Source organism: Pelecanus crispus, chromosome 4 (assembly GCF_030463565.1).
Source record: "Pelecanus crispus isolate bPelCri1 chromosome 4, bPelCri1.pri, whole genome shotgun sequence".
Classification (NCBI taxonomy): domain Eukaryota; kingdom Metazoa; phylum Chordata; class Aves; order Pelecaniformes; family Pelecanidae; genus Pelecanus; species Pelecanus crispus.
The window spans coordinates 46,122,299-46,148,946 of NC_134646.1; the positions used below are offsets into that span (position 1 = coordinate 46,122,299).

A 26,648-nucleotide genomic window follows, 5' to 3' on the forward strand; every position below is an offset into this window, starting at 1 on the left:
TATATTTAAGAAAAGCCAAAAATAATTAGCATAAAACAATTATTTATCTCTTTGATGATGTAAAAGGTGTTTGGTTGTATTGTTGAAAATGAATCCCTTGGGATGCTGTAATCTTCATAACTTCTCCATTTAGGGTATCATCTTCAATTATTGTTATCAGTCCCTCAGCAATTATTGATGGGCTGGGAAAAAAAAAAAAGTTGTTATTTCAGAATCATTATGTAATAGAACACGTGAAAAGGACAAGCAAAGAAACTCTATGTAATTCTATATACCCTGAAAATTAAACAATCTGGTATTTGAACAAATTTATTTTCAAGAAAAGCAGAGGTGGTATGAGTGTTTCAGGAGAGAAATTCAGTCTCCTCAATCAGGACACACAACGTAAAGCAGCAATTTTACAAATCATTGTTTGTTTGTTCTAGTTACTGCTAAATCCCTGTGGACATCCAGCTGCCACTGGGCTTCCTATCAAATTTTTCTCTGTCAGAGCAATGGACAGAAGTAATCCTTACACAATCCTCTGCAGCTCTTTGCTGTTGATTTAGCCTGTTTCTGTAGCAGGACTGACATACAAATTAGCATAAGGAGGTTTTTGTCACATGCAGTTTGCTGTGGTCAGTAGGTGCAATATATTTTACATATGAAAAAGTATGGGCAAAACAACACAGTCGTACAATTTCGACTGAGAAAGTGTTAACAAAAAATCACTTTATGTTTGTCTTGTTCTCACACTCTTTCCTAGCTGTCTGCTTTTGGCCTTTGTTGGCAATACTGTAATGGGCTAGGTAACTCTTTGATCTGATCCACCATCATCGCTACTGTGCTCTTACGAACTTAGTCCAGTTTTGTCAGTTCTTGGTCTGATTTCTATCTTAGTTCACTTGCAAATTTTGTGGAAATTCAATACAAATTATATACCCTGTATCTCACAACAAGTTTGATTAAACAAATTTGTGGAAGAACACCAAGGACTCTTAAAAACTAATATACCGTCTTTAACTTGGGAATTTGGTTTGCACTTTGCTGGGAAATGGGAATTCATAAAGGGAAATATCACTGTGTAGGTGATACTCTTAAAATAGCCTTAGGTAGCTGCCATTTGTTCCTTATGTATAGGTTAACACGTGATAGGCTTTTATCTGAGGCAGCATTTCCCTTTAATTTTGCTGAAAATGCTATTGTGTGTGCTTGTTCTTCAATAACAAAGGGCAAAAAACCACTGCATCTGACTTGACTTACTCCATCACGCCATAGAACTGCATCATATTTTTGATCTCATCTTTATATGAATAATATTGTCCCATATTCTCTTCTTTATCTATTGATTGAAGAATTGGTGTGTTGACAAATCCTGGACAAATTGTGTTGAGTCTCACACCGTAGTTTTCCATATGAGCAGCTAACTAGAAAAGAGAAAAAGTTAGGCATTGGTCATCAACATTTTAAAACAGTATTGTGTTAAGTAATTTTTCAAAGAATGACATTTACCACTAAGTACTTTTCAGCTTTGCCTGGTAAGCAAATTTTGTTTCTACTGATTGTTTTGTTTCAACAACTAAATTTGAAGCACATTTTCTGTAGTAATCTTACTAGATTACTAGAAAAAAACCCCATCTGTTTTGCCAGGAGAACAATTCCACAAGAAATCAACATTCTTCTTTCCCTGCAGCAGCTGGTTTTTTCCAATATTTTAGTTGTTAGTGCTCTCGGCATGTCATTAACAGTATTCTAGGGTGATGATATAACTCTTATAAGCAAAACCAAGTAAAAAGTATCTCCCAAATGTATGCTTCCAATCTTATAAACTTTCTTATTAAAAGAAAGCTATCTGAAAGCAAATTGAGATTTACCTCTAAGATTGTATTTACCTCTCTTACGTCAACAGAAATGGCATTTGGTCTCTACCGCTAGAACTGTAATGCTAAACCTTTCCAGCTGCTCTATTGTCCCTGCCAAAGGATGAATCTATCACTGAGCATCTCCACAGGAAAGTCTCCGAACTCTAGGAAAGAGGCAGGAGTTTTTTTGGGAAGCAGTTCAGGAACATGATGAAAGCAAGTAGCACAAATTGTTCTGGGAATGGTAGGACCCTTCATTTGTGGTGCTGCCAATGCGTGTGTGTAGCAAAGAAGTCTGATCAGCATCCCAGTCATATGCTGAATGCTGGATGAACTTTCTTAGTGATGGCACAGAACTTATGGACTATACCTGATATATCCAAGAATAACCATAATTGTTCAACACTGTGTTCTATTTATTTGAACATTTAACAAGAATCCTTTCTGGTATTATGTAAATCACATGTCATTTTCATGATATGGTAGCCTGCTCTTTTGGTCTGGAGAAGAAACTGAAGTCCTACGTGTTTTGTATCATACCTGCCCACCATTAGGCTGTACTGCCTTTCCTGGTAAATGCAGTGATTTGCTATGTTTATTATTCTTTTTCTCCTCAGCATTCTCATGTTCCATAGACGCAACATTTCATCTAATTTTCTAGCAGACCCTTTATTTTTGAACTTAGACGGTGATGTTTATATTATCACAGGAAAACAAAAATGGATAAACCAGGCGTCAGGTTCATGCTGTTATATGTTATATGATACACTTATCCATACTAATCTGTTTAGGTTAATCTAAAAAAGTATTTATTTGGGTGCTGGTGTAATATATGGATAAACTATCCAAATGATCATTTCAGGTACTTTATTCTGGAAATTAGATTAGAAATCTTATATGAGTAGACTATCTTTAAGCTCAGCCTATGAAAGTGTAATCATATTTGCTCCCTTCAAGTTATTTTATCTTACTGCCTGTTCAGTTTAACTGGAAAGTTTTGGAGTCAGAGGCTATGACTTACAATACAGTCATATAACATCTAACATGTCCCATCCTAAATGTGTCATTTTGCATTTTCAGCTTATTAAGAGTTGGTAAGAATAAATAACGGTAAACCTTTTTGTGTTCAAGTTACTTTTTGAACACTTTAGTGCCTATTTATCATAAAAAAAAAAATCGTCAACCTGACTTATGAATAAGGAAACCAAAATGTTAAATGACTAGGATGGAATTATGAAAAATATTTTTAAAGTTTGGATAAGAATTTGACTTTTGGGCTCCTCCCACTGTCCTTAAATTACTTTGCAACATCTTTCTTCCATGCTCCCAAAACCTCAAATCAGTCATAAACACGCACATGCCTTACTTATTCCATCTTTGGATTCTATTTGTGAAAGGAGGGAATGTCCACTGCTTCAGACACTTCGTTTTCTTTAAGAAAATTAGTTCCAGTTTTGTGACAATAGAGAGGGAACATGAAAAACTTAGCATGTTCCCAAGGAGCTGCTGATACTGTTTTCAAAAACACATACTTACTGCTATTGACCGTGTGAATCCAATTACACCATGCTTTGTAGCACAGTACACAGGTTGGAATGCAGCAGGCATGAGTCCTTTAAAATAAAAAGGTAGCTGAATAAAGATGTTGGGTATTCCTATTTATGATTACCTTAAACGCGCATATAGGTCTATAATGTAAAAAATAAGTGATGGATTTATAGAGATGCAACAAAACAGTAAAAATTTGCAAATTATATTTTGTAATCTGAGGTAGGCTGCAAAAAGATACGAGATAGATAAAAACATAAGGAGGCAAAAGAAGAGTAATAAAGAAGTATAACTTCTAAGAGGAAAGGTGTATCTATGAAGTATGACTTAAAATGGAGGACAGGATCTGGAAGAAAACAGGGATGAGATTTTTGAGCCTTCTATGAATCTGTAAAGTATTTAAAGTATGTAAAGTATTTTAGATAAACTTTGCTTGCTGACACCCTAACTGTTGGTATGTAAACTGGACACTGCAATTATTTACAGTGATTTCAGGGAGGAGGTGTGGGAAAAGGGAAATAGCAAAATCCATTTTGACTACTGTAACCGATTTAATATTATCTTTGTAATACATCAAAACATAAATATAATGTCTGGCTTAAATCCCTTGCTTATGTTGCTTCTGTGGAATAGTAACAAAACTCAGCCTCAGATAAAACTTCTCCCCTAGCTCTAATGCAAGAGATAAGAATGAATGTGCTGCACAGCTGACTGAAGCACAGTCAGTCAATACATCTGCCTGTACAATATTGTTACTGCTTACTTATTTGACAATGTGGTTAGTACTATAACAAATACATACTCTTTTGCATACTGGTTTTTGCTCAAAGGAGCAACTATAAACAAAGTAATTCAGACTTGATGCACCATCTGAGGCACTGTAAAATTTATTTTACTTACAATACTACTCTGGTAATATTTTGTAGGTGATCTTTTTAAAGAGGTTTAAATGTAATAGGGAAGCCACTTTTGCAATAAGCAAATGGAAAAAGCACTAAGAAGTGAATGCAGGACCTCAGTGCAGAGAGTATAGAGATAAGTGGATTTTTTTTTTTTTAACATAGTAAGACAAATTACTGGTTGCTTGAGAGGGAAGATAAACCAAAGTCAAGAAATAAAGGAAGGACAGCTCACAAAAATGAAGTGGAATAAGGTTCAAAGACTTACTTAAATGTCAGAAGACAGCAGGAATAAGTAGGCAAGAAGGGAGGAACAAATAATTCTTTTTTTTGAATCAAAGCATTAAACCCAGCTCTTTTCTAACTGAAATTATTATTTTTGCTAAAATGAAGAACCGAGAAGAAATCAATTGACTTTCAGCCAAAGCAGTGACAATGAAGACTAGCCCTAGCATCCCTCACCCAAAAAAAATGACAGTCCTGTCTCACTTTTGTTCCTGAGTTTGGTATCCAGGCCCACGGTGTGGGATTTCCAGCTCTGAGCCACTGCCCTGCCCCAGGGAGTGCCAAACCTCTGTCTGTTAGCCGTGTGTCCTAGGGACTCTGCTACCAAGTATTTTGGGATGAACCACTGTGTGGCATTGATCCTGCTCTGCCTGAGTATTTATTTAACCAGGGAGCAAAGATGAGTTCGTAGCATAATAGTTAAGGCATTAATTTTTTAGAAAATCTGGATTCTATTTGCTGCTCTCATGCATATTTAATTATCTTATGCAAATTGGAATGGCGGTGAAAGAGAATGGAGAATATCATGCACAAAATAAGGGGGGGGAGGAAGGGGGGGATGTTCAAATGGATGATGATGGGGCAGTGTACTCCTGGGAAGTGATACATGTGGTTTTAAATCTCTCTTAGCAAGGAGCAACTTAGCAACTATGCCTAGATTTTCCTCTCTCTGGATGTTGCTGCATCACTGAACTGTTACATGAAAGGGGACAGGGAACTTCCTTCTCCCCTCAAATAATCTTCATCGAGAACTAGTCGGTGAATTGCAAATGATTTCCTGACGACTGAAGGTGCCCTTTGGTTTACCAAAACCAATTAAAGCAGACCAGCAGTAACCCTGTGTGCCAGTGTTAACTGTGCTCTTTTTTCATTTTTCTTAGTTCCTGGCAGGCTGACAGAGACAGCTCTTGCCCTTGGTTATACTCTAGTCCCCTTGTTGTTACAGTGTCAAGACCACTCTACCATGTGAGACGTGGTGTCAGGCTTCTCACTACAACTGCTTAGTTATCATGGTCAATAGTTTCAATATCCACATCTTGAGAAATTAGTATTAGAGGTGGCAGATTGTATCAATAAGCTTGAATTGTATCAGTAAGCTTTGTTGAGACCAGTGCTTCCTTTCAGTCCACTGAAGAGCTTTGATGAATACAGAATTAAGCATTTTTCCCCAGTTATGCTTTCCCACTGAACACATTGCCCTCAGAGATTTGAACAAGTCTCTTTCTTTGAATAAGATTTATTAGCTTTTAGATGACCTTTCCACCCCTTATTTTCTCCATGGGTGCACGTTAGGCAGCTTGAAACAAATGTAATTTCTGTTTGATAGCATCTTTAAGTTCCATTAATTCTTGGAATAGTGTACTTCATGTTTGGATGAGTGTGGCACAGAGAATACAAGAACCAAAGTCTGTTTTCTAACATGGCTGTTGATCTCATGGAGGCTTTGGGCTCGGCAGAAAGCAGCGCTTCTACACTATGATTATGCAGTGACTAAGCTCGATTCTCAGTTATATTTTAGACAAATATATTCACTATTAAAACACTTAAATGTTCTATTAAAGTATTTACATTTTCTCTCACTAATGTGATAATCATAGTATCGTTTGGCATCCTAAAACTCTAAGTTTTCATTGTTTAAGAAAAAGATATGTGAAAATGCTGAAAGGTAAGTTTTGGCAAACTGATGAGACCTATTTAAAAGCAAACCAAAAGTGTGCCTCTCCATATGTTGGGAAATATTGCCAAAGTAATTTGTTTTCCTTTCTATATTAGGTTTGTTTTATAAAATATACTTGTAACACATAGAATACTTACAAATAAATAACATCACAAGATTTAACCATATTTATTTAAATTAAACGTCTTTCCAAACCACATTACAGGAATCTCCTTTGTCGCCTTTAGGCAAAAGTCTGGATAAACAGGATGGAATATGTTTACAATGTTCTTTGAAGGCCAAAGCCTCTTTTGAAGAAGCGGATATGTAACTAGAGAAACAAGCTAGGGGCATGATGGTCCTACAGAGTGATGAGAGAATTGATTCTCTCATTCTTAAAAATAGGGAGGGGGTACAAGATCACATTCATTATGTCAGTTCTACTGCTGTGATCTGTGTCAAAACAAAGGAGAGACAGAAATCCTAGAAAAAATTCCAAGCTGTGTAATTTCTAGGAAATTTTTTAACAGTGAACTGAGGCCTCAAGGGCATAGTTTCTAAATTTTCTAACCTCACTCCTGTGGATTCTGCTCAATGCTTTTTTTTTTCCCAAAGAGGAGGGAACAGAAGCTCTTTCTTGATGCTGAACTGAAAGTCCCAGTTCTACAGCCATTTACACTTTTGCTCCACTGTTATCACTGTGATAAAGTCTTGCATTTACTTAACGATGTTAACCACATGCTTAGCTTTGTTCTTGTAATATATATAAGATCAGGTCCTAAAGAAGCCTGTTTGCTGTGAGGAGTACTTTAAATATTTCTTTTGGCTGACGCCTTCTATAGGAGGAGGACAAACTGGTTGCTTGTGGAGCCTGGGTGCTTGAAGTTGAGTGCAATTAAACCACTGATACGGCTGTACAACAGAAAGGTATTCAGATAGACTACGCATTGAACAAACTCTCATAAAAAGCTAGCATGAGCTGATGGCAAATATTTTACTAGTTTTTAAACCCTCTATGAATCCTTTGATATTTTTTTTTTTTCTAATCTACTAGAACCCAGACAGATACAAATTCAGTTTTACAGAATAAAAGTGTACAGGTGCCAGCCACCAAAAGGTAAGAGACAATGCTGAATTTAATTATGTAAATAATCTCAGGAGTTAAATTTAGTTTTGTATGCTTTTTCTGTTGCTTGTAACTATTCTGTTAAACAAAGTTAAAATTAATGGATGTAGCTTCCTATGGAAGAAATTTTAGAACATTTTACTCTTCAACTTTGAAATGAAGTTTATGACAATGCAAAAACCTGCAGCCATTGGCATTATCTTTTATGGGGGCAGGTTGGCAGTAAAACAGATGTCCTATTATCTCAGCTGTTTAGTGGCATTACTTCCTCTTCATATGAATGCACAAATCCCATAAAATTAAGAAAGTTTTATAGCTTTGAGATGCAGTGGGTTAGGAGTTGGGTGCTTGCTGCATGTCCTTACATATTTCTCTCCCTTTTGTATTTAGTCCTGTCTTGTGGAGACGCTAAAGAAAGGAAGACTCAATACTGGAAAGAAAGGGTGGGCGCTCTGGCCTTCATCCAGCTGAATGAACCCTTTAAGCATCCACTTCATAGGAAGCATTTAAGTAGTTCCGTGGGTGTTTGGAAATGTGAAACAGTAAGGCTTGATTCTGTCCCTAGTTCAAATCATTGGCAAAATTCCCATGGTGAAGAACTGGAAACTAATTAGTAGGCAAAGCAAATATTATTGAATGTTACGTAAGCACTAAATATAACTCTTCTTGCTGCTCAGGAAGACACAAGAATATTTGCTGTCTGCAGAGCGTATCTGATAAAATCTTATAGAGAACTTGGACAGGGGAATCAAAACCACTCAAAAGTTTAATGATCAACAGAAGCTAGCTCTGAGAAAAGAAAACACTAGAAGAGAATGTTAAACAAGCCAGTGAGAGTTTGCCTTTTATCTATGGAATAAACTGCAGGACTTAGACCTTCAGACTGGAAAGGACAATTAGAGTCACAAAGCACAAATAGTAGTAAATAAATAAACAATAAAAATCAGTGTATGTCAGCTTTTATAATGTGTTTTTCCTTATGACCTTGGAAACAATTGCTAAATACAAGCTATGTAAGAGCACACAAAGCAAACACTGTTTTTGCCAGGTTCCCACAATCATTACGGCACAATGTTAATGTTAAAAAAATAAGTAAATAAATGCTGATTTTAATCAAATAATTAAAGTGCACTTGCAAGCTCTTACCAAACTGAGAAAAGCCAAGCTGTTAGGTCTTAAAATCAAAGTAATTTTGTGTTCGAGACTAGTTAGGAATGGAATCAAACTACGTGCTACCTCTGCACTTTCTTAAGCACTGCATGGGCATCAGCACTTCTGTGAAAATGTTTAATCTTTCACTTGTGTTGATGAACTCTTGTACTGCAATAGCAGTTTCCTTCGGGTTAATTTGGTCCAAATACAATGTCCATTTGCGCCAATGGAGATAAACTTACTGGCATGAGTAGGCAATGTGTTAGGCAGTATTGCAAGTGCTGACTTAAAGGTACATGGAGACTTTTAATAAAGGACCGCTCACTCATATGAGGCATGTGCATATATTAAGTCAGATCCTCAAGATCCACATGCATTATGTCAATAGGGTGAACTGGACTTCTCATCACAAAAGCCAAGGTTTACAGGAGAATTTAATAGTGCTCAGAACATTCACACCTATTGGGCACTAATCCCCATTCACACTCAGGAACTATGGCTGCTCCTGTCTTACTGGCTTTTCATTGTTAAAACACATAGGAATACCCTGGAATAAAATTACTATCATTTGGTATTCTTCATGGGTACCAAAGAAAGCACTGACAATCCAACTGTAAGCCAGCATACCTATTATTTTTCCCAGACCGTGTGACATTAGCAAGAGTGAACAAACTCTTCAAACAAGCAAGAGAGAATGCAAGTATTTCCCCACAAATCTTTTGACAAAGGTTGTCAGGTGACATCATTCTCTTTTAACCGTTTCCCCTTCAGCTGTGCTTTTTTGCTGTGAGGCCAGTCGCTGCAACATGCATACCCACAGCAAAGGGAGAAGGATTCTGCCTCACAACTGAGCGGCAATAACCCTGACTGATTTATATGAACCATATAATTCCATTTTTAGGCCAATAAATTGAAATACAGTTATAGCATAGATAAGTGGTGAGCAAAGAATGTGCTAGCTTAAGCTCAACGAAATATGAGTGTTAACTTTATCGCCTCTCAAGCAGAGGTAGATCACATCTGAAAGGACTTGGAGCATGGACAGAGTTGGTGCGTGACACTCTTCATTAATAAAATAGATACAGTCTAATCTTAAATATTCCTACAGCTGTGCTCCCATGGAGTTGAATGGAGGACCTGCTACTGCTTCCTCACTTTCTGTGGAAAAAAGCTGATTTTCCATATTTGATGCCCCATAAATAATTTGTAATATAAAAAATAACCAGATTTAAAGTAACCCTGAATTCAAATTAGGTCTATACATTGGACTTTGTTTCTTACACACAGTGTAGTGTACTGTTTTAATTCAACAGTGTTATTGAATAGTGTTGAATAAGCATAGTGAATTGAGGCCAGTTAGGTTTTGCTCAATGTGTGGCAGTAATGAAACCTGAAAAATCTATTTACATCATGCTCAAGATTATTAAATATGAGACTGATAGGTTAGGAAATTTACTGAATTTTTCATTGAACTGAGTTCAAAAAAGCAGATGGAAGTTGTGGTCCTTTGATATTACTTTGGTTGCTATGATGAAAACCAGGTCAAAATGGGAATAAACAGGGAAGAGCCATAAGAAAGAAGAAAAAGTGTGACTGATCGGTATGATTAATTTATTTTAGAAACAAACCAGTGAGTAGAAAGTGTTTATACGGAAAATATTCTTACCTGCCAAAGATGAGATATTAATGATTACTCCTCCGTCGCCTCCATTTCCTTTTCTCATGTATTCTAGGCCGAGGTAGGTTCCTCTAATCACAGAAGTCTGTTATAGAGGGGAAAGGGATGATTATATTCAGAATATGTTTCTTTTGAGCTCCTAAAAACTGAATCTTGCTTTAATCGTGATGCCTAGAACCTGTATTGCTTTACCAGTGATTTATTTATACTTGGAAGATTATTAACACAGATGACATTCCACAGTAATGCAGCCTAATAAGTTCAGAAGCACAATTGCAGTGCATAGAAATAACAGCAGCTTAATTATTTTTCTTATTAAGATATCAGTAATCCAACTAAAATGTTACAACGTGAAATAAAAGCTGTAAAGGAAATGAAATACAGAATAAGTAAATAATTTATAGATGAAACACTTTATTGAGGATATAGTGGTGGATAAACTGATCCAATTCCCAGCATTTTTATTGAGACAAGCTGCTCTACATTATAAAAAATGTACAGACTGAATCTGAAGATAACACTAACACTTATAACTCCATTTAGCTCAAGGCATGAGATCTCTTTTTAGGATTAAGTTATATGTTATATTTCTGGTCCCAGGATATTAAAAATTTGTATTCTTTTCTGACTGAAGTTACTGGAGTTTTATCATTCCTCTCAAAAAAAGTTAACCCAAACAGACAAATACAGATAAAGTAAAAAAGCATTTGAAGAGGTGTGAAACATGGTGCTAGTATAATATTAGCTGCAGCATGTGATTTTTAATTTTTGTTTAAAGGAAGATCTTTGAGGAAGAAAATTTTACTGAGACCTGTATAATCTTGATTCCTTAAGATCTGTTTTTGAACCCTACTGCAGTCACAACCTGCTGGGATTCATCTCACCAAACTTCAGACATTTAAACTGAGATGCCTAAAGATATACTGAGCCTGGGGTTATCAGCCTCCTAAATGAATCAAGCAGTTGAGTCTTTCCCAGAGAGTAAGTCACTTTACCAGAGACTTTAACAAGTGATAACAGAAAGGCAGCAGACAGTGCTGCTAGTGGAAGATACTAACTTTAGTGAAATTTTGCAATATTACTGCATTAGTGACGAGTTTCATAATTATTTACTGATTTTGTTAGTAATCTCTCCATAATCAGTTCACATTTGGTTTACAGTTTCTACTTAAAATGAACAAAGGTACTGAGATACTTCTATTTTTCTGGAAATATTATTTAAGTTTTTAAATTAGAACTCTATTTATATTTTATTACTGTTTAGTGCTATTTATTTGACCCAGATAAATTAAGATGCTCAAAAGATGAAGTGGCCCCACAAATATGTTCATATCTGCGCACAATTATTTCACTTAGAGTTTTGACCAGGGAAGGTCTACAGAATTGTGAATTACAGAGAAGGAAATCTTCCAACGTAATAAAAAAACACAGTAAAAAAAAAATCTGTATATGACAACAACCTAATGGATAGTGGCTAGGTGTACTGGAAAGAAAAAGCTTTTAAAATCAGAACATTAAGTATTTTTCTACCATTATCTAAATTCCCAAACCAAATTGGAATAATTTAAAGACATGTGTTACATTTCATTTGTATTAGCTGATAGTTTTAGACATACATGTTATAAAACATAAAGTAAAAGTCCTAATTCAAGTTTGGTTGCCCTTCACACTTACTGGTTTTAACAGGAATCAGATTGGAAGACTGCATGTCCTGCTTTATTAATATTGCTTGTTCATTGTCCAAGTAACATGAAGTTAAGCTGCCCATTGACAGAGATAAAACAACTTGAGACCTCATTATGATGTTTGCTTTGGAATTTCAATAAAGAATCAGCTTTTTTCATTTTCTATAGTTGCATCATTTTATGTGATATTTTCAATATCAATATTTTTTCAGTATACCAATTGCCTGGAATAATGTAAAAAAAATCACAAAATATCAATAGTTCAAAATTAATTTTAAACTTTTCTTAAACAAAATATTCCCATAAAAAGCTTTTTTGTTTTTTCTCCTGGAAGTTTTTGTTGTAAGTAACATACTTTTAAAAATGTTTTGATTAATATCCAAAGAATGTTATTGATTAAATGTTTTAACAGAAACTTTCCAAAGAACTGTCTTCAGTGGCTTGTAAAATACCATACTAAATCTGATTTCTCTCGCATGTCCTGGAAAGTGTCAGAGCCATTATAAATGTAGTCAAGTGCTGTTTAATGTTAATGTAAATTTTAAAGTGTTTACCAAAAAACAAGATCATTAATGCTCAGTAGTGTTGCTGTAAGGTATACTTATTCTGGACATAAACTCATTGGCAGCTCAGCTGAAATTACACTTAGACTTAAGGGTGGCTGGTGTTTTTTAATATATACATATGATGGGCTGTGCACACGACATTTTAGAAAAGAAGGAGTTAATGCTGTCTATGGAGAGCAGGTGCAGGTCCTATCATGCCCTGGAGCAGTGGCTCAGCCTGCTGAACAGAAAGAAAGAATTCCACTTAGGATTATTAGAGGAAATAAATCAGTTGGAGAAGGAAGTAGCTTGGGGTTCCTTGAAGATTTTTCTATTCCTCCAGCCTTCTCATTCAACGATATAATAGAACTAAATGAGTCTTTGGCCAAACCACAATTATAAGTGGGTAGCTTGACTCTCCTATCAAAATCACTGTGCTGCTCTTTGTTTATCTCTAGATGCCATTAACTTAGCATTTCTTCAAGTGGCTGGGGAAGCCGCCTTCTTTACATAAGTATTGTGAGAAGTTGTCTTCAGAATTAATGCAGACTTTCATTCAGATATTGCCCTTACACCTGCTGTTATCCTTGCAAAAAACTTCTCATTGAGTGTGGCTGATCTCGGGTGACATGGCTATTTCTGATGTTTGGGCTGGTAACATAAAGAATTATTCTGGAGATAAATTCTGAACCAAATATACAGGGTGAGAAGAACATAGCTGTCTGCACACTCAGCAGATGGGACTTCAGATGAAAGGCTTTGTGTGATAGATCTCCCATTCTCTTGCCAGAATTTCCCTCTCTCCAGGAAAGAAACTCCTTTCAGTAGTTCTCGAAGAAGAGCAGCAGTGGCTAAACTTAATGCAGTACAAAAGTCATACGTGTGCTTAGAAGTCTTAGTGACATTTTCCAGTCGAACCTGTCAATCCAGCTGAGTTGATAAAGTGAAGCTGGCTCTCGTATCTCAGCACCAACCACTCAAATGGGAAAGAGCTCTTCCTAAGAACAATACTCTTTGGACTATTGTTTTCCAAAGAACAATAGCATATTGGTTTTTGTTATGGAATACATCTTTGCACGTGCATAAATTGCAGCCTCAGGCCTCCGCTCATATGAAAAGTGACTTTGGATTCCTATTTGTTGACGTCAGAATACTTCATCTGGATTCTAGATGGAAGCTTGTCAGCTATTACTTTACTATACTGTGAAATACAGAATAGAAAGTAAAACAGGCAAAGAATGATACATTTTGTGCAGCCCAGTTTCCTGGTTTTGGGATATGATGAAAAATGTCTGCAGTTTGCCTTTCAATAAACTGAAAGAAATGAAAGGTGTCTTCAGATTGTGTAGTATACTTGTATACTTTTAAGAATAATAATTTAATCCCATGCTCTTAACCAACAGTAATTCATAGTTTGTCTATTGCAAATAGAAATTCTGGGAAAGTTAACATTTAAAATTACCGAATTTTAAGTTATCTGACTTAAGATGAAAATATGCTGCAAGATTTAACTTTGTACAACAAAGCTTGTTGCATTTTAGAGTTGAATTTTTTACAATTCCTTTGTTTACAACTGCATTTAGCTGCACGGATATTGTCCATAAACATGTCAAGAACAAAGAGTAGGAAAGTAGTCAAATTTGCAATTAAATGCAGGTAAAGCCAAAATTGGGGCAGCTGACTCTCACCTATTTTTTTCCTCCTGGCTACTGAAAACTAGTATCATTAAAACCAGAAAATAATCTAAATGGTTGTCCTCCTAGCTGTTGAAAAACCTGTGATCTTAGTGATACTGCTGTTTGTTTTCTTACCAAAATACAGTGTTTTACTATAGCGCATAATGAAGATGGACAAACAACGTGCACTGCAGGTCTGAGTGTGCTCCCAAGAGAGGCAATTTTAGTCTTCAACTGCCAGTAGAAAATTTATGATTCGTTCCAATGAAGTTATAATGGTGAGTGTGGGAATATGTCCTAGTATTAGCTTCCATAAATTACAGATTTAAATTTGAGATCAGGCATTCTGAAGCACCATATAGTAATAAACCCAAAACTTAGTATCTGACAGCATGGTAAACTTTGCAAAATAATTGTGCAAATACTCAAAACATTTGCGGTCGCTTTTGGAAGTATCACATCAGTAATCAGTAGCTTATTTAACAAATTGTTAAATGACAATTTAGGTATCAGTGTCAAAATCAGAAACAAAACTTACAAAATCTGCAATTCTTGACATTTCTATGTATCTTACGGCTGCATAGTTTTAATTGTATTGTTCTAAAAGAAATGATGTCTTGAAACTCCGATTCTAATAAGACTCCAACTCTTCAGCAGAGACCTATTTCATTTTTTATGGCAGTAGGAACCAGTGTTAGCCAGCATTGTACAATGTTCTTGTATTCCAACATTACACCTGTAAGTCAATTTTCATACTCTGTGTTTCGTTTTAGCTTGATCTTTTTAAAAAAAAAAAAAAAAAAGTAAAAAAAAAAGTGTTCTTCAGCGATGGTGCCCAGAACATCATTAATTGTCATCCTTTGTGTGACAATTGCTTTGAAAGTAATTTAGTACACAGCGATTTTTTTCTAGTGTTTCAAGGCAGGTGTTCCAACTGACATAGTTTCTTATACCTATTTAATAAGGTTTTCCTTGCCACCTCTTGTCTGATACTTCTGCTGTCTCCTTATGCAGGCTAATATTTTATGCTGAGAAGCTGTGTCTGCATTTCTTCAGTGCTGAAGATGCCTGCTCTATTGTTATCAAGGTGATACAGCAGTATAAGTTCCTTTGAGAGAACAAAATGGTAATCAGTCCTAACATTATATGTAGGTTTCTGAGCTAATCTAGTTCAGTGCTAGGGATACCTAACAAAAAAACAAATGAAAGAGCCATTGACTTGTGGTTTCATAAAGCAGGTTAGCACAGAGCTGGAATTTGACCCAAGATCATTTGACTTTCATACTGTGATGTTGTAAATTGATGGCTATCTGTAAGGAAACATTTCAAAGTACTTTATGAACTGCATAAGAAGAACTTCAAAAGTCTGAAACGAAGCAGTGCTAATGATATCCATGGAAAATTTTAGCATTTTGCTGTTGGACAGGGAGGTGGGACTGATTTTGTCTTTAATGTAGATTTTCTAGGAAGCAGACAGGTTGTAGCAAGCATGCAAGTCCCTTGGCATTCCTACGTATAGGTTAGTTTACTTGCTATATGAAATGAAATTGCAGGCCCTTGAGTTTGAATTTCCAGCTCAAACTGTGGAAAACAAGAAGCCTAGGGAGGGAGAGGCAGAAAGAAGAAAGGAATGTGCAGTAGGATTTGATAATTTGCTAGAAATCAGTAGCTTTTGTACAATGTGGGAGTGAAATACTATGTTTTAGTTTTCACTGTGAAGTCTTTACTTTCCCCCCACCGCACATTCCTGAAGGACATAGGAATAATAATGCATTTTGAGTAGCTGGGCTTAAGTAGATTTTAGTTCAAAGAAATTTGCTTTTCATTGTACTTGGTTACTGTAAGCATACATTAAAACTGTAGGCTAAGAAGTTCATTGACTTACTGTGCAATTAAGGTAAGTCTGTGTCCTTCCTAGTGCAATATGAACAACAAAAATTATACTTACAGGCTTCTTTATGCCCTTAGAGGACTGGCCCTTAAGCCACTGATTTCAAGCTAAGTGGAACTTCTCATTTTTTGGTGGCCACTTCTCTCCCTAGGCACTTAGTCCTCTTTCTGACATCAAATTATGCTGAAGAACAAGCAACTAAGCCATTGAACAACAGAGTTAGTGTATTTCTGGTTGTCTTAGAATGCAAGCTTGGTAAATTACTTACCTATGCTGTTTTATCTTCTACAGATATCACTGTTTGTTTTGTTTTGTTTCTATATTGGTAACACTACAACAGTACTCTGTCTGTACTGTGGGACCTGGTGGTAATTCCCACCTGCTGAATCCAGCTATGTGTTCTGGTCACATTATTTTGGAATTAAAGTTCAGTCCTTGTCATTTCTCCTGGTACACTGGGAAAGGAGAGCAAGGTGTATGGACCAGAAGAAGGTTGCAGCATACTCCCAAAGGACCCCTTTTACGGCTTGCCCGATGGAACCGCCTTGTGATGATCATGAAGTCTTTGTCCCAAAAATAAATAAAATTAATCACTTCTGAAGTTTGCCCAGTTACCCTTCTGGTTTCTGCTGAGACATTAATTGGCCCTTTGAGGAATTGTTCCTTACAGATGAGCAAATGAATTGATTTTGCAAGGTTTGCTAGTTTCTGGAACCTTTATTTCACCATGAGCTATATTGAACGGAGCCACACATATATATGCAGTGTTGCATTCTCTTCTCTGTAGTACCAATCTAAGTATTTTGCAGGGACAAACCCTGAGTTAGGTAGACTTCATTTTAGAAAAGGACTTTTCTAAATTTACAGAAACTTGTTACCTGTGTCATTTATGGAAATAAATTATGCAAACCCATGAAAAATGTAAAAACTTGGACTTGTTGGGTACTGCCACATTTTGCCTAGTAATGAAGGATGAGACTGACATGCACCTGAACAATTTTTTCATGTGTATTTGAATTCTACTTCCTTCTAGGCAACACTTAAATAATTGGATCCCATATGATCCATATGGGGTTTTTTGGCATGCCCAAGTTATGGCCTGCAATTTAAATTTTTGCCAGAATAATGTGTTAAAATGTGCAAAATCATCACATAAACAGGAGATAATTGTGATTTTGCTGTCAAATACTTTCATGAGTCTAATTTCATTTGGGGAATCAGTTTAAATATTTTAAATATACCTACAAAATAATTAATTTGCTGGCATAAGAGAAAATTAAGTGAGTCAAAATGTTATGTAAAGTGCTCCTGTACTTTTGATTCAGGTAATATTTAAAATGTAAGCATATGTGATACCAGTACTGCTACATTTAATTGTATACTGCAACCTATGTCAGTTTTCAGAAGCCTCTGGTAAGAGCATAAAAAAGGAACCTCCAAGTAAATTTTGGGATTGTCTTAGTATAAAATGTGCTAAGTGCATTTGTAAAGAGAAAGGATACTGTAGTTATAGCACCCACTATCATTACAGTGGTTCCAGAAAGCCTACATCATCAACACAGGATAAAATTAGGGAAGCTTCTTAGCTTCCAAACTGTGTTTAACATATATGTTCAAGGCTCATAAAGATGTGGGTGCTTCTCTTTCTTTAGGGACTTGAAGAGAAAAAAGTCAGATTATAAAATTTCTGGATTCATTAGGCATAAGTTCTTATGAAATCGAATGCAAGAAACACTGTTCTTATGCTGGAGGACTGTAGGTAGGACTCTTGATAAGAATGTATGTGTCGTGTCCTTGTGCTGTTCTGTGTATGGGTTTGTGTGTGTATGATGGACTGTTGAAACTATGCTGGTAATATCAATTTAAAGTGGAATTCCTGTATGGTTGCCAAGATCTTTTTTTATATACCATAATAACAAGAGGGTACATTTGTATGGGTATGAGTAGTTGAAGCTGCCATTGATCAAGCTGGTATCGATCAAGTCAACATTGTCAGCTTTGGAGTTTTGAGGTAAGAAATGGATGGCATTGGCGGAATACTTAACTAAGAAAGTTAATAGAAATATTAATAAAGTAACAAAAAGGTTGACGTTTAGCACAAAATATAGCAAAATGGTGGAAAGCACTGCAACAGAAATCTCTTTTTAGCAGTTGCTACTTTCCTCCCCCCCCCCCATCTTTATCAAGCTGTCTTTTCTTGCTCTCAGGAAACTGTAATAGATACAAGTAGGAATTGTGTTTTATTCCCTCTTTTTCCTTCTAAATTAAGTCCCACTTTTTGAACCTGCTTCTTCATGCTTTCTTAAGCAGTACTATCAGGGAACTTCCTTACACTCCTTTAAAATATTCCTGAAGACCAACCGGTTCTGTGAACTGTTTTAGCCATAAAGAACACACCCCATATGTGTTTATTCTGATTTATCTTGCTCTGTACTGCTCTACTTTTGTACTTTGTACTTTAAACTGGGGCAGGGAATATTTGTTGTATCAATATATAAATGACGAAGACTGGCATGTGGGGGGTCCCTTTTTTGAGTAGGAAATATGTGCATAATATGTATCAAAATATGTGGCCACAGAAGTTATTCCTGTTCTTAGGGATAATACAAAGGATATTTAAAATGTCCAATGTCAGGGAAATAGAGACATTTTAAAATCATATATTTCATATACATTTTGCTCCTTTCTCTACAAGAAGCAAAAAAATATTTTATGGAACCAACCAATGCAACATATTACATGCAGCAGCTGTTATTCTTCCATTGTTATAGATTAAAAGCAAAAAGTACAAATGTTATATCTTGCTTTATGGAAATTACAGTAAGTAGATAGATATACCCTATGAAAATAAGCTAGTTGACTCAAGGGTGGACAGGGCAAGAATATTCAAATCAAAAGATAAATGAGGATATTTGGATCTTAGAGTGTCCTTGATTTAACCCACATGGCTGTACTACTCTGCTTGATCATTTTAGATGTTCTTATTCCAGTCATCAGCACGTATTGATGAAATTTTTCAACTTTCAACTATGAATTAAGTCATTAGTACACTTATGGCGAACTTCCCTATACAATAATGTATAAACTATATAATCCTGCCTTTTTAAAAAATTTTTAGGGGCAGTAGCTTGGTAGTTAGGCATATAGATTTGTAAGACTTGGATTCCAATTTTTCTGCTACTTCAGATGGTTCAAACCCACCTATGGTCTGCTTCAGCCCAATCACTGGTAATAAGACAAAAAGAATGGCAGAAGGAGGTTCTCAATGCCTTCTGTTTAAAGCTCTTGGCATTGAAAAATTGTTTGGACATCACTCTAAGTTTGGATATTTACCTGGACATTAAATATCTTCAAAATTTGCTGATCAGAAATGCCTTCATTTTTTGAGCTAATTTTAAAGGTGAATCACAGACAAATGTGTTTCTCACATGGACTTCAATTTTTCTGGTGATGACTAACTATCTACGCTTGCAAATTTGACGGGTGGATGGCTGCCTACAGTAACTTATATCCTGTGTTAAATCAGGCACAAAAATAAAGAGAAGTTGTCTACAACACAGGTAAAGTCTTCTTTCAAATTCAAGAGATCTGTACTAACAGATATTGATATTGCATAGCACTGAGGATGTCACACTCCTGTTACTTCACGATATGAAATTTCCTGATGTTTAATTTGTCAGAATATTTTAGAAATGAAAGAGGGAGGAAGAAATATGTGTAGTTAAATCTTAAAGAAAATGTAAAGAAAAGGCAAATGAAATTGAACAAATGTATTTCTCTTATTGTGGAAATTTTAATCTGTGATCTCAGTTCAGTCCCTTCCAAGAATAAGCAAATTTGACCTTGGAAAGATATAGAAGACCAAGAAAAAGTGTTATTAAATCTAACTTTTTTTTTTTTCAAATACATATTTTCCCATTAATTTTTCTATAACTTGTCTCATATACAGCTTGTATTCTTGTCCTGGGGTTTTTTTGTTTGTTTGTTTTCATGGAGGCATTAGGATTCAAAGACTCGGGTGCCTTTGTCCTTAAAACTTTTGACAAAACCAAACTTTTAATTTTCTTGTTGCGTTGACAAATTTCAAACAACTGATTGGAGAAAACTCCACATTGCATTCTTCCAAACTTCCTTTTGCTACTTTCTTTGTGGATCCAGATTATAACACTTTATAAGTGTGATCATAGGGGGGACTTGCTGAATCACCATCGAATTAGAACTTCACAGGTGGTTGAATACAAGCTGGTCAGAATTTTATTAACCTAGAAAGTTGGTGTTTCCTTTGGAGCTTAGATCTCCTAGCAGTGTAGTCTAAATTAAAAAATTTTCAACTGAGAAACAGATATTGTGGTCTTACCTGATGAAATACAAGATAATATCAAAGAACAGGTAATAGTCTGAAACTAAATTTTACCGGCTCATCGAATGTACTGGCTTTTAGCAAGTAAGTGCTCTTAAGTGGTGTGCTTCTATCAGTGATGATGATGAAATGGCTTATATTGAAAGCTCAGATTATATGCTTGCTTCATTGGTGAAGAAAATGTGGAGCTCTTAGTCGAACAAGTTTTCTTGTAATACTGAGAAATGGCAACTTATTCTCCAATGCAGGCCAGCTGAGTCTCACAAGTAAGTAAAAGATTCTAAAACATTCATATAAGCAGACTGGCCTCCTGTAGATGCAGCTCTACTGCTTTGGGCACCGAATTATTACACCTACCTGAGATTTCACTGGGTTTTATAGAAAGAGAATTTTGTCTGGTGTTAGCCTGAGTGCCTCTACACAGTGCTGTATGTCTTGGATAGACAACTTAAAGGACCCACCACGCACACATTTATTGGTTAGTACGTATGCAGTTACGTGGCTATTGTTTCAATAGCTGTGTTCACCAATCCAGTAATTCATGTTCTGTCATATGGCACAATCTGTAGAAGCCAAGGGCTGTTAAGATTATTCCACTATTAAATAAAGTATGAACATGTGAAAGGAGATAATGCTTACCAAGTTAATTTGTATAGTGCTTTCCCAGTCCTTCTCATTGTTCACTCCAGCATTATTAACCACAATATCCAGCCTTCCAAAATGTTCAATTACTTTTTCGAATGCGCCTATAGCAAGATCCAAGGGTGAAATTTCTTAGCACTTATGGGAAATAAGATATAAAAATACAATGCATGCATACAAATTAGTGTTTTATTAGCCTACCAAACTGTCTTCACTGTTTTCTTAACCACTAATGAGCAACATGCAATTAAATTTTTATCTAACCATTCACCAGTATTAAACATTCAGGAAAACTGAAAGGATTAAGATACCATAGTCACCTTTTCATTGAGTTTTATAATGCCTGATTACTGGAGCTAACAAAAGCTCTTAGCAGCCATACATTTTGTATTAGATAGGATGTTTGGCACCGTAGTTATATAAATTCAGCATTTATAGCTTGATTTGTAACAGTTTGATATAGCTAGTGAATTCAAGATTTGGTATAATCTATTTTAAATGAAAAATAAAGATTTCATGTGTTCAGAGCAGTTTTCTTGGTTGAGTCTGAATTTAATCTAAGAACGCAATTCTTATTCAGTGATATAACTAATATGAATCTTTCAACTATAAACAATTTATCATAATTCTTGTTTAAATTTATCCATTTGTGGATAAATTGTTATACATCCTACTTGTCAGGTAACTTTAATAATATGTTTTTCAAATGAAAATGTTCTTCCTTCTGTTGATGAAAATAGTGACCTGTCTTCCAAAGAATTTCAAAATAAAGAACTGGGAAACTTCTACAATGACATTGTGTTCTCCCAGGTGACAGTGTTTGAACTAAGATAAAAGATGTGTATGGAAAAACATGATGATGTCATAGTGATGAGCAAACTCATCTAAACTGGCTCTGCTTTGACAGGATAGTTGGACGAGATGACCTCCAGATGTTCATTCCAGACTATGATTTTCCATGACTACAGGCATTATCTGACATATAGCTTGTTTGTTTTTCCCTCCAAATATTGTTCCTCATCACTAAATATTTATTATTATGTAAACCAAGACACCCCTCCCCCAATATTGTTTTAAAAAACATCATTCGGTGGCTGACTAAAAATCCAGAGTATTTCAGGTATACTTAAATTATGCTTGACAGGCCTTAATGAAACCGCTTCACTGAAAGGCAATCCCATGACCATCTGAATTCTCTGATCTTTAGTCTTTGGCTATTAGTGTCAATCAGGAGCATAGTACCAGCTTTGAGATATCTACCTTTTTGTCAGCAGTTGCAGGGGTTTACAAAGTTGTTTTTCTTGCACCAGGGGGTTGTACTGTTACAGCATTTTCTTTGCCTGAATGCTGCAGGCCCATCACAGTCATCATCTTGTCATCAGAAGAGCTGGGCAGCTGATGGGAAAGGTTTTATTTGTCCAACTGCCTTTATTGTACAGATTTTTCTAATATTCTTGTTCTGTACTAGAATATTTTAATATTACTAAGGCCTCTATTTTTGGCTGTCTGCCTTTTTGGCTTTTGTTGTTTGTTGCTAATTCATACTCTGGTTTCTCAGCTTAACTCTTCAGTCCATTCTCATCTTTCCAACCCTGCATCAGCAAGGGCAAGTGAAAACCTTTGGCTTTATTAGGAGCAGAACTGATTATTTAACTTAGTTTCAATGAGTAAAATAAATACAATTTAGGTCCTTAATTAGCTTCTACATTTTGGAAACTGGCTCTCTGATTCCCTTTTAAGTCTTCTCTAAATAGCATCTTTCATCAACCTCATTCTTAATAGAACCTTTTGCCTTGAAAAAACACCATGAACAACAGTACTTTTGCCAATTATTTGTTTGTTAAATTCACACAGTCTTGACTGATTGTAGTTTTCTAGTTTACACATTAAGAAAATAGCCAAATGCTTTTCAGTTGTTTGCACATCTGTGTTAAAATAAAGAATGATTACCAAATTTGGAATATTTCTGGTAAAAGCTTACCTGCCTACGGTAATCCTATCTATTACTTGTCCACAAAAAGAAGAGTCTCATTATAAATTCTTAATAAAGTTATCACCCACGCATCCGTGTAAACTGACTTGTTCTTCCCTTTTTGAATGTAGAATAATTCTGTGTTTACATTGCACACTAGTTAGTGCTTATGGAATCATAAAAATTAAAAGCAGATGATCATATGAAATATTGAATGAAGAAAAAAGAAAAATGAAGATGAAGATCCATTTTAAAGGAGAGGTAAGAAAACAGTGGAAAGTAAGTACAAACACCAGTTATATGTGAGCTTCCTAAATATTCATAGAAAGCAAAAGTATATGTATGGTGATTTTTCATACCTATACGAAATTGCAAATGTCCAGTGATTTCTCCCACACCAAAGGTGCCAGCACTGAAAGCTGTTGCTGGTCCTCACCTTCCCTTGGCAGAGCTTTCACAGCCCCACAAACACTGGGGCTCAGTGTTTGCCTTGCCTCCTAAGGGGGTCCCAACACTCTCTCTCACACTCAGTCTCATTTTCACCAGAGCCTAGCTCTGAAACTGCAAACATCCAGCGATTTCTCCCATACCAAAGTGTGGGAGAGATCAAGAGGGACAAGACTGAAGATTTTTGTGGGGGACTATGTGAAAGAGCCACCAGAGAAAAAAGCACAGGCAAGACTTGAAAGTCGATGAAGCAGCTGATTTCCTACCCATAAGCCTTATGTACCTACAGATACTAGTTCTGGTACTGTGACTTGTTTCATACTGAAAGGGCAAAAGTTAAAATAAGAGGAACTTCATTCACGCACATGACCTTTAACATAAAAAGCAAGTACAGGACTTGATGCATCCACTAAGAACTTTAAACACTAGGAGTGAAATTAATCTAAGTTTATTAAGCGGTGGCTTGCAATTACAAGTGAAAAAAATAGGAAAATAAAGCAGTAACCCCCCCCAACAAAACCACTAAAAAATACCCCAGAAACCCCAAAGGACTGTAAGACATGATGGCAAATTTATGCTAAGAAACCTGCAGCAGGAATAATGCAGTATCAGAAAAGCATAAGCAGCGGACACCCATTCTTGTTCTCATTCCTTGCAAGAGCCCATTCTGACCCTACTCTGATTGCTCTTTTCCTACTAACTTGGTTGCAAAACCTCCCCATCCTGCTCACTCCAGTTCCCAGTGCACACCCTGTTGGTCCTCCACTACTGGCACTAAGGACGGGAGGAAACACAAGAGAGAAAGCACACTGAGGTAACACCCATGCTGCAGCACATGCTATTCCTACCCCTAGGATGCTTTTTATTGCTCCTAGGTTACTCCTCCCATTTGGAGACAAAGTCAATAATCAGCCTAGCTGATAAAAACGTATTGGGAGATCTGCTGTAATCAGCAAACGAAGTCCAGCATCTGTCTTACAGACAGACAATGTAAAGCTCTGGAATTAGGCATAATCACACTAGCTTGGAGCAGTAAACAATACTGCTGAATTCTGGACTAGCTGCAGTGTTCTGTGAGAGACGAATGGATATGCTCAATCACCGCTGTTGAGAAAGTGAAGCGTAGTGAATAAAAGCAGAACTGAAAATGTTCACATCGAGCCTGACACAAATGAATCTGGGGAAAAGGCACTGACAAAAGTGATGTCAAAATCTGAATCTGAGTCACTACCTATGAATACCTCTTTAATACCTCTTTAATAATGAAACTTTGATGAAGTGACATGCCTGTTATGAAATATTGTGAAGGGTACATCAACATCATATGATACTCTAAGAACTCAGTAGGGAACATGATTTATTCACTAAGTGAAAACAGAAATGCAAATCATACATGAGGGAAGCTCCTTGCCATTCCCTGCATTTGCAAAATGTGTGCGAAATGTTATCAACCCATGTTTAACACTGTGTGTCATGGGTTAACCCCAGTCGGCAACTAAGCGCCACACAGCTGCTCGCTCACCCTCCCTACCCCCCGCCCCCGATGGGATGGGGGAGAGAATTGGGAAAAAAAAAGTATAACCCATGGGTTGAGACAAAGGCAGTTTAATGGGACAGCAGAAGAGGAGAAAATAGTAATAATAATGATAATGATGATAAAAGAATATACAAAGCAAGTGATGCACAATGCAATTGCTCACCACCCGCCGACCGATACCCAGACAGCTCCCGAGCAGCGATGGCTGCTCCCTGGCCACCCCCCCCAGTTTCTATATTGAGCATGACATCATATGGTATGGAATAGCCCTTTGGTCAGTTTGGATCAACTATTCTGGCTGTGCCCCCTCCCAGTTTCTTGTGCACCTGGCAGAGCATGGGAAGCTGAAAAGTCCTTGACTAGCATGAGCAGTACTTAGCAACGACTAAACCATCAGTATGTTATCGGCATTATTCTCATACTAAATCCAAAACACAGCACTATGCCAGCTACTAGGAAGAAAATGAAGTATCCCAGCTGAAACCAGGACTCTGTGATAAAGCCGTGTGCCATCTTTTGCCAATTCTGCTTTCAGCTACAGCAGCACACGTTGAAAGTCAGTGTGCTGTATCGAAAGAGCACTGCAACCCAGAGCAGAATTTATTACTCCTATGACGAGGGAATGCAGCTTGGAGTCTGTACTGAAACCTCATAAAAAGCAAGTCTGTGCTTTAAAGTTTATATATATTACTCATAACAATCATCTTCTGCAGAGGCTTTCATGCAAAAACATCACACACGGCACTCAATGGAAATGATTTCTTTGGCTTTGCTTTGCGATGTGCTAAGTAAGCGAACTACACGCGCGCTGGTAGCAAAATTTCCCATCTGCAGGTTCAGAAACAAATCCTTTTTGAGTCACTGTCAGAGGCGATTGGGAGTAGGCTGTCCTCCAGAAACCTTAGTTGCACACTTACCGGTGCAGCAGCCCAGGCTCTTTCAGGTTGCTGCATGTTACGCCGGAGCGCGGCGCGGACAGTTTCCTCCTTACCTTTCAGCTGCTCGGGATCCGTAACGTCGCACGGGATGAACACCGTCCTCTGCGCTTCGAACTGCTCGTCCAGGGCCTCCTTGCTCTCCTGCCCGGCCTCGGAGTTGCGGTCCAGCAGGGCTACCTGGCCGGGGAGGGCGGGAAAGGCTGAGCGGCGGCCGGACGGGCGGACAGGCGGACGGGCGGACAGGCGGACAGGCGGCCGGCTCCCCCGCCGAGCCGAGCCGAGGGGAGGGGAGGGGAGGGGAGTGCCGCCACCCCGCGCCCGCGGGTACCGGCGGGAGCAGAGGGGAGCGGGCTCTCCCCGGGGCTTACCTTCGCGCCCTTGCCCAGCAGCGCCTGGGCGAAAGCCCTGCCGATGCCCTGCGCCCCGCCGGTGACCAGGGCCACCTTGCCATTGACGTGCATGGTCGCCGCGCTGCTGCCGCCGGCCCCGCGCCCGCAGAGCCGGAGCAACCTAGCGCGGTGTCACCTGCCCGGTTTCCTCCCTCCTCCGCTCCCTCCCTCCCTCCCTCCTGCCTGCCCTCCCTCCCTCCCTCCTCCCTTCCCTCCTCCTCCTCCTCCTCCTCCTCCCCCCGCCGCCGCCGCTGCTGCGGCTCATTCCCCCCCTCTCCCCTCTCTTGTGACCGAGAGCCGCCCGGAGCTGCCTGGGCGGGGGGAGCAGGGGTGGAGTAGGTCATTAAATCCCTCTCCCGAGTGTCTGGATGAACCCCAAA

The 26,648-nt window shown here is 37.4% G+C and overlaps 1 protein-coding gene across 3 annotated transcripts; it reads right to left on the minus strand.

Moving 5' to 3' along the window:
• HPGD (15-hydroxyprostaglandin dehydrogenase) lies at window positions 1-26,340 on the minus strand. 3 transcript variants are annotated; one of them, XM_075709536.1, is made up of 7 exons: window positions 26,248-26,340; window positions 25,933-26,056; window positions 20,983-21,089; window positions 10,175-10,271; window positions 3,378-3,454; window positions 1,243-1,406; window positions 1-182 (listed from the first exon to the last, which is right to left on the minus strand). In XM_075709536.1, the coding sequence occupies exons 1-7, from the start codon at window positions 26,338-26,340 to the stop codon at window positions 44-46; spliced, it is 801 nt and encodes a 266-aa protein (XP_075565651.1). In that variant the 3' UTR covers window positions 1-43. The 3 variants fall into 3 exon arrangements, with proteins under 3 accessions (XP_075565651.1, XP_075565652.1, XP_075565653.1); XM_075709537.1 differs by having other exon boundaries at window positions 1,243-1,402; window positions 3,374-3,454; XM_075709538.1 differs by lacking the exons at window positions 10,175-10,271; window positions 20,983-21,089.
• Between the last annotated feature and the right edge of the window lie 308 nt (window positions 26,341-26,648).

Bases quoted from the DNA above. Each gene is read 5' to 3' on its own strand.
- HPGD (XM_075709536.1), bottom strand. From the start codon at position 26,340: ATGCACGTCAATGGCAAGGTGGCCCTGGTCACCGGCGGGGCGCAGGGC. The intron at 26,057-26,247 runs GTAAGCCCCGGG...CTCCCCGGCCAG, and splicing joins TGCTGGGCAAGGGCGCGAAG to GTAGCCCTGCTGGACCGCAA. The intron at 3,455-10,174 runs GTAAGAATATTT...TTTATTTTAAAG, and splicing joins TAATATCTCATCTTTGGCAG to GACTCATGCCTGCTGCATTC.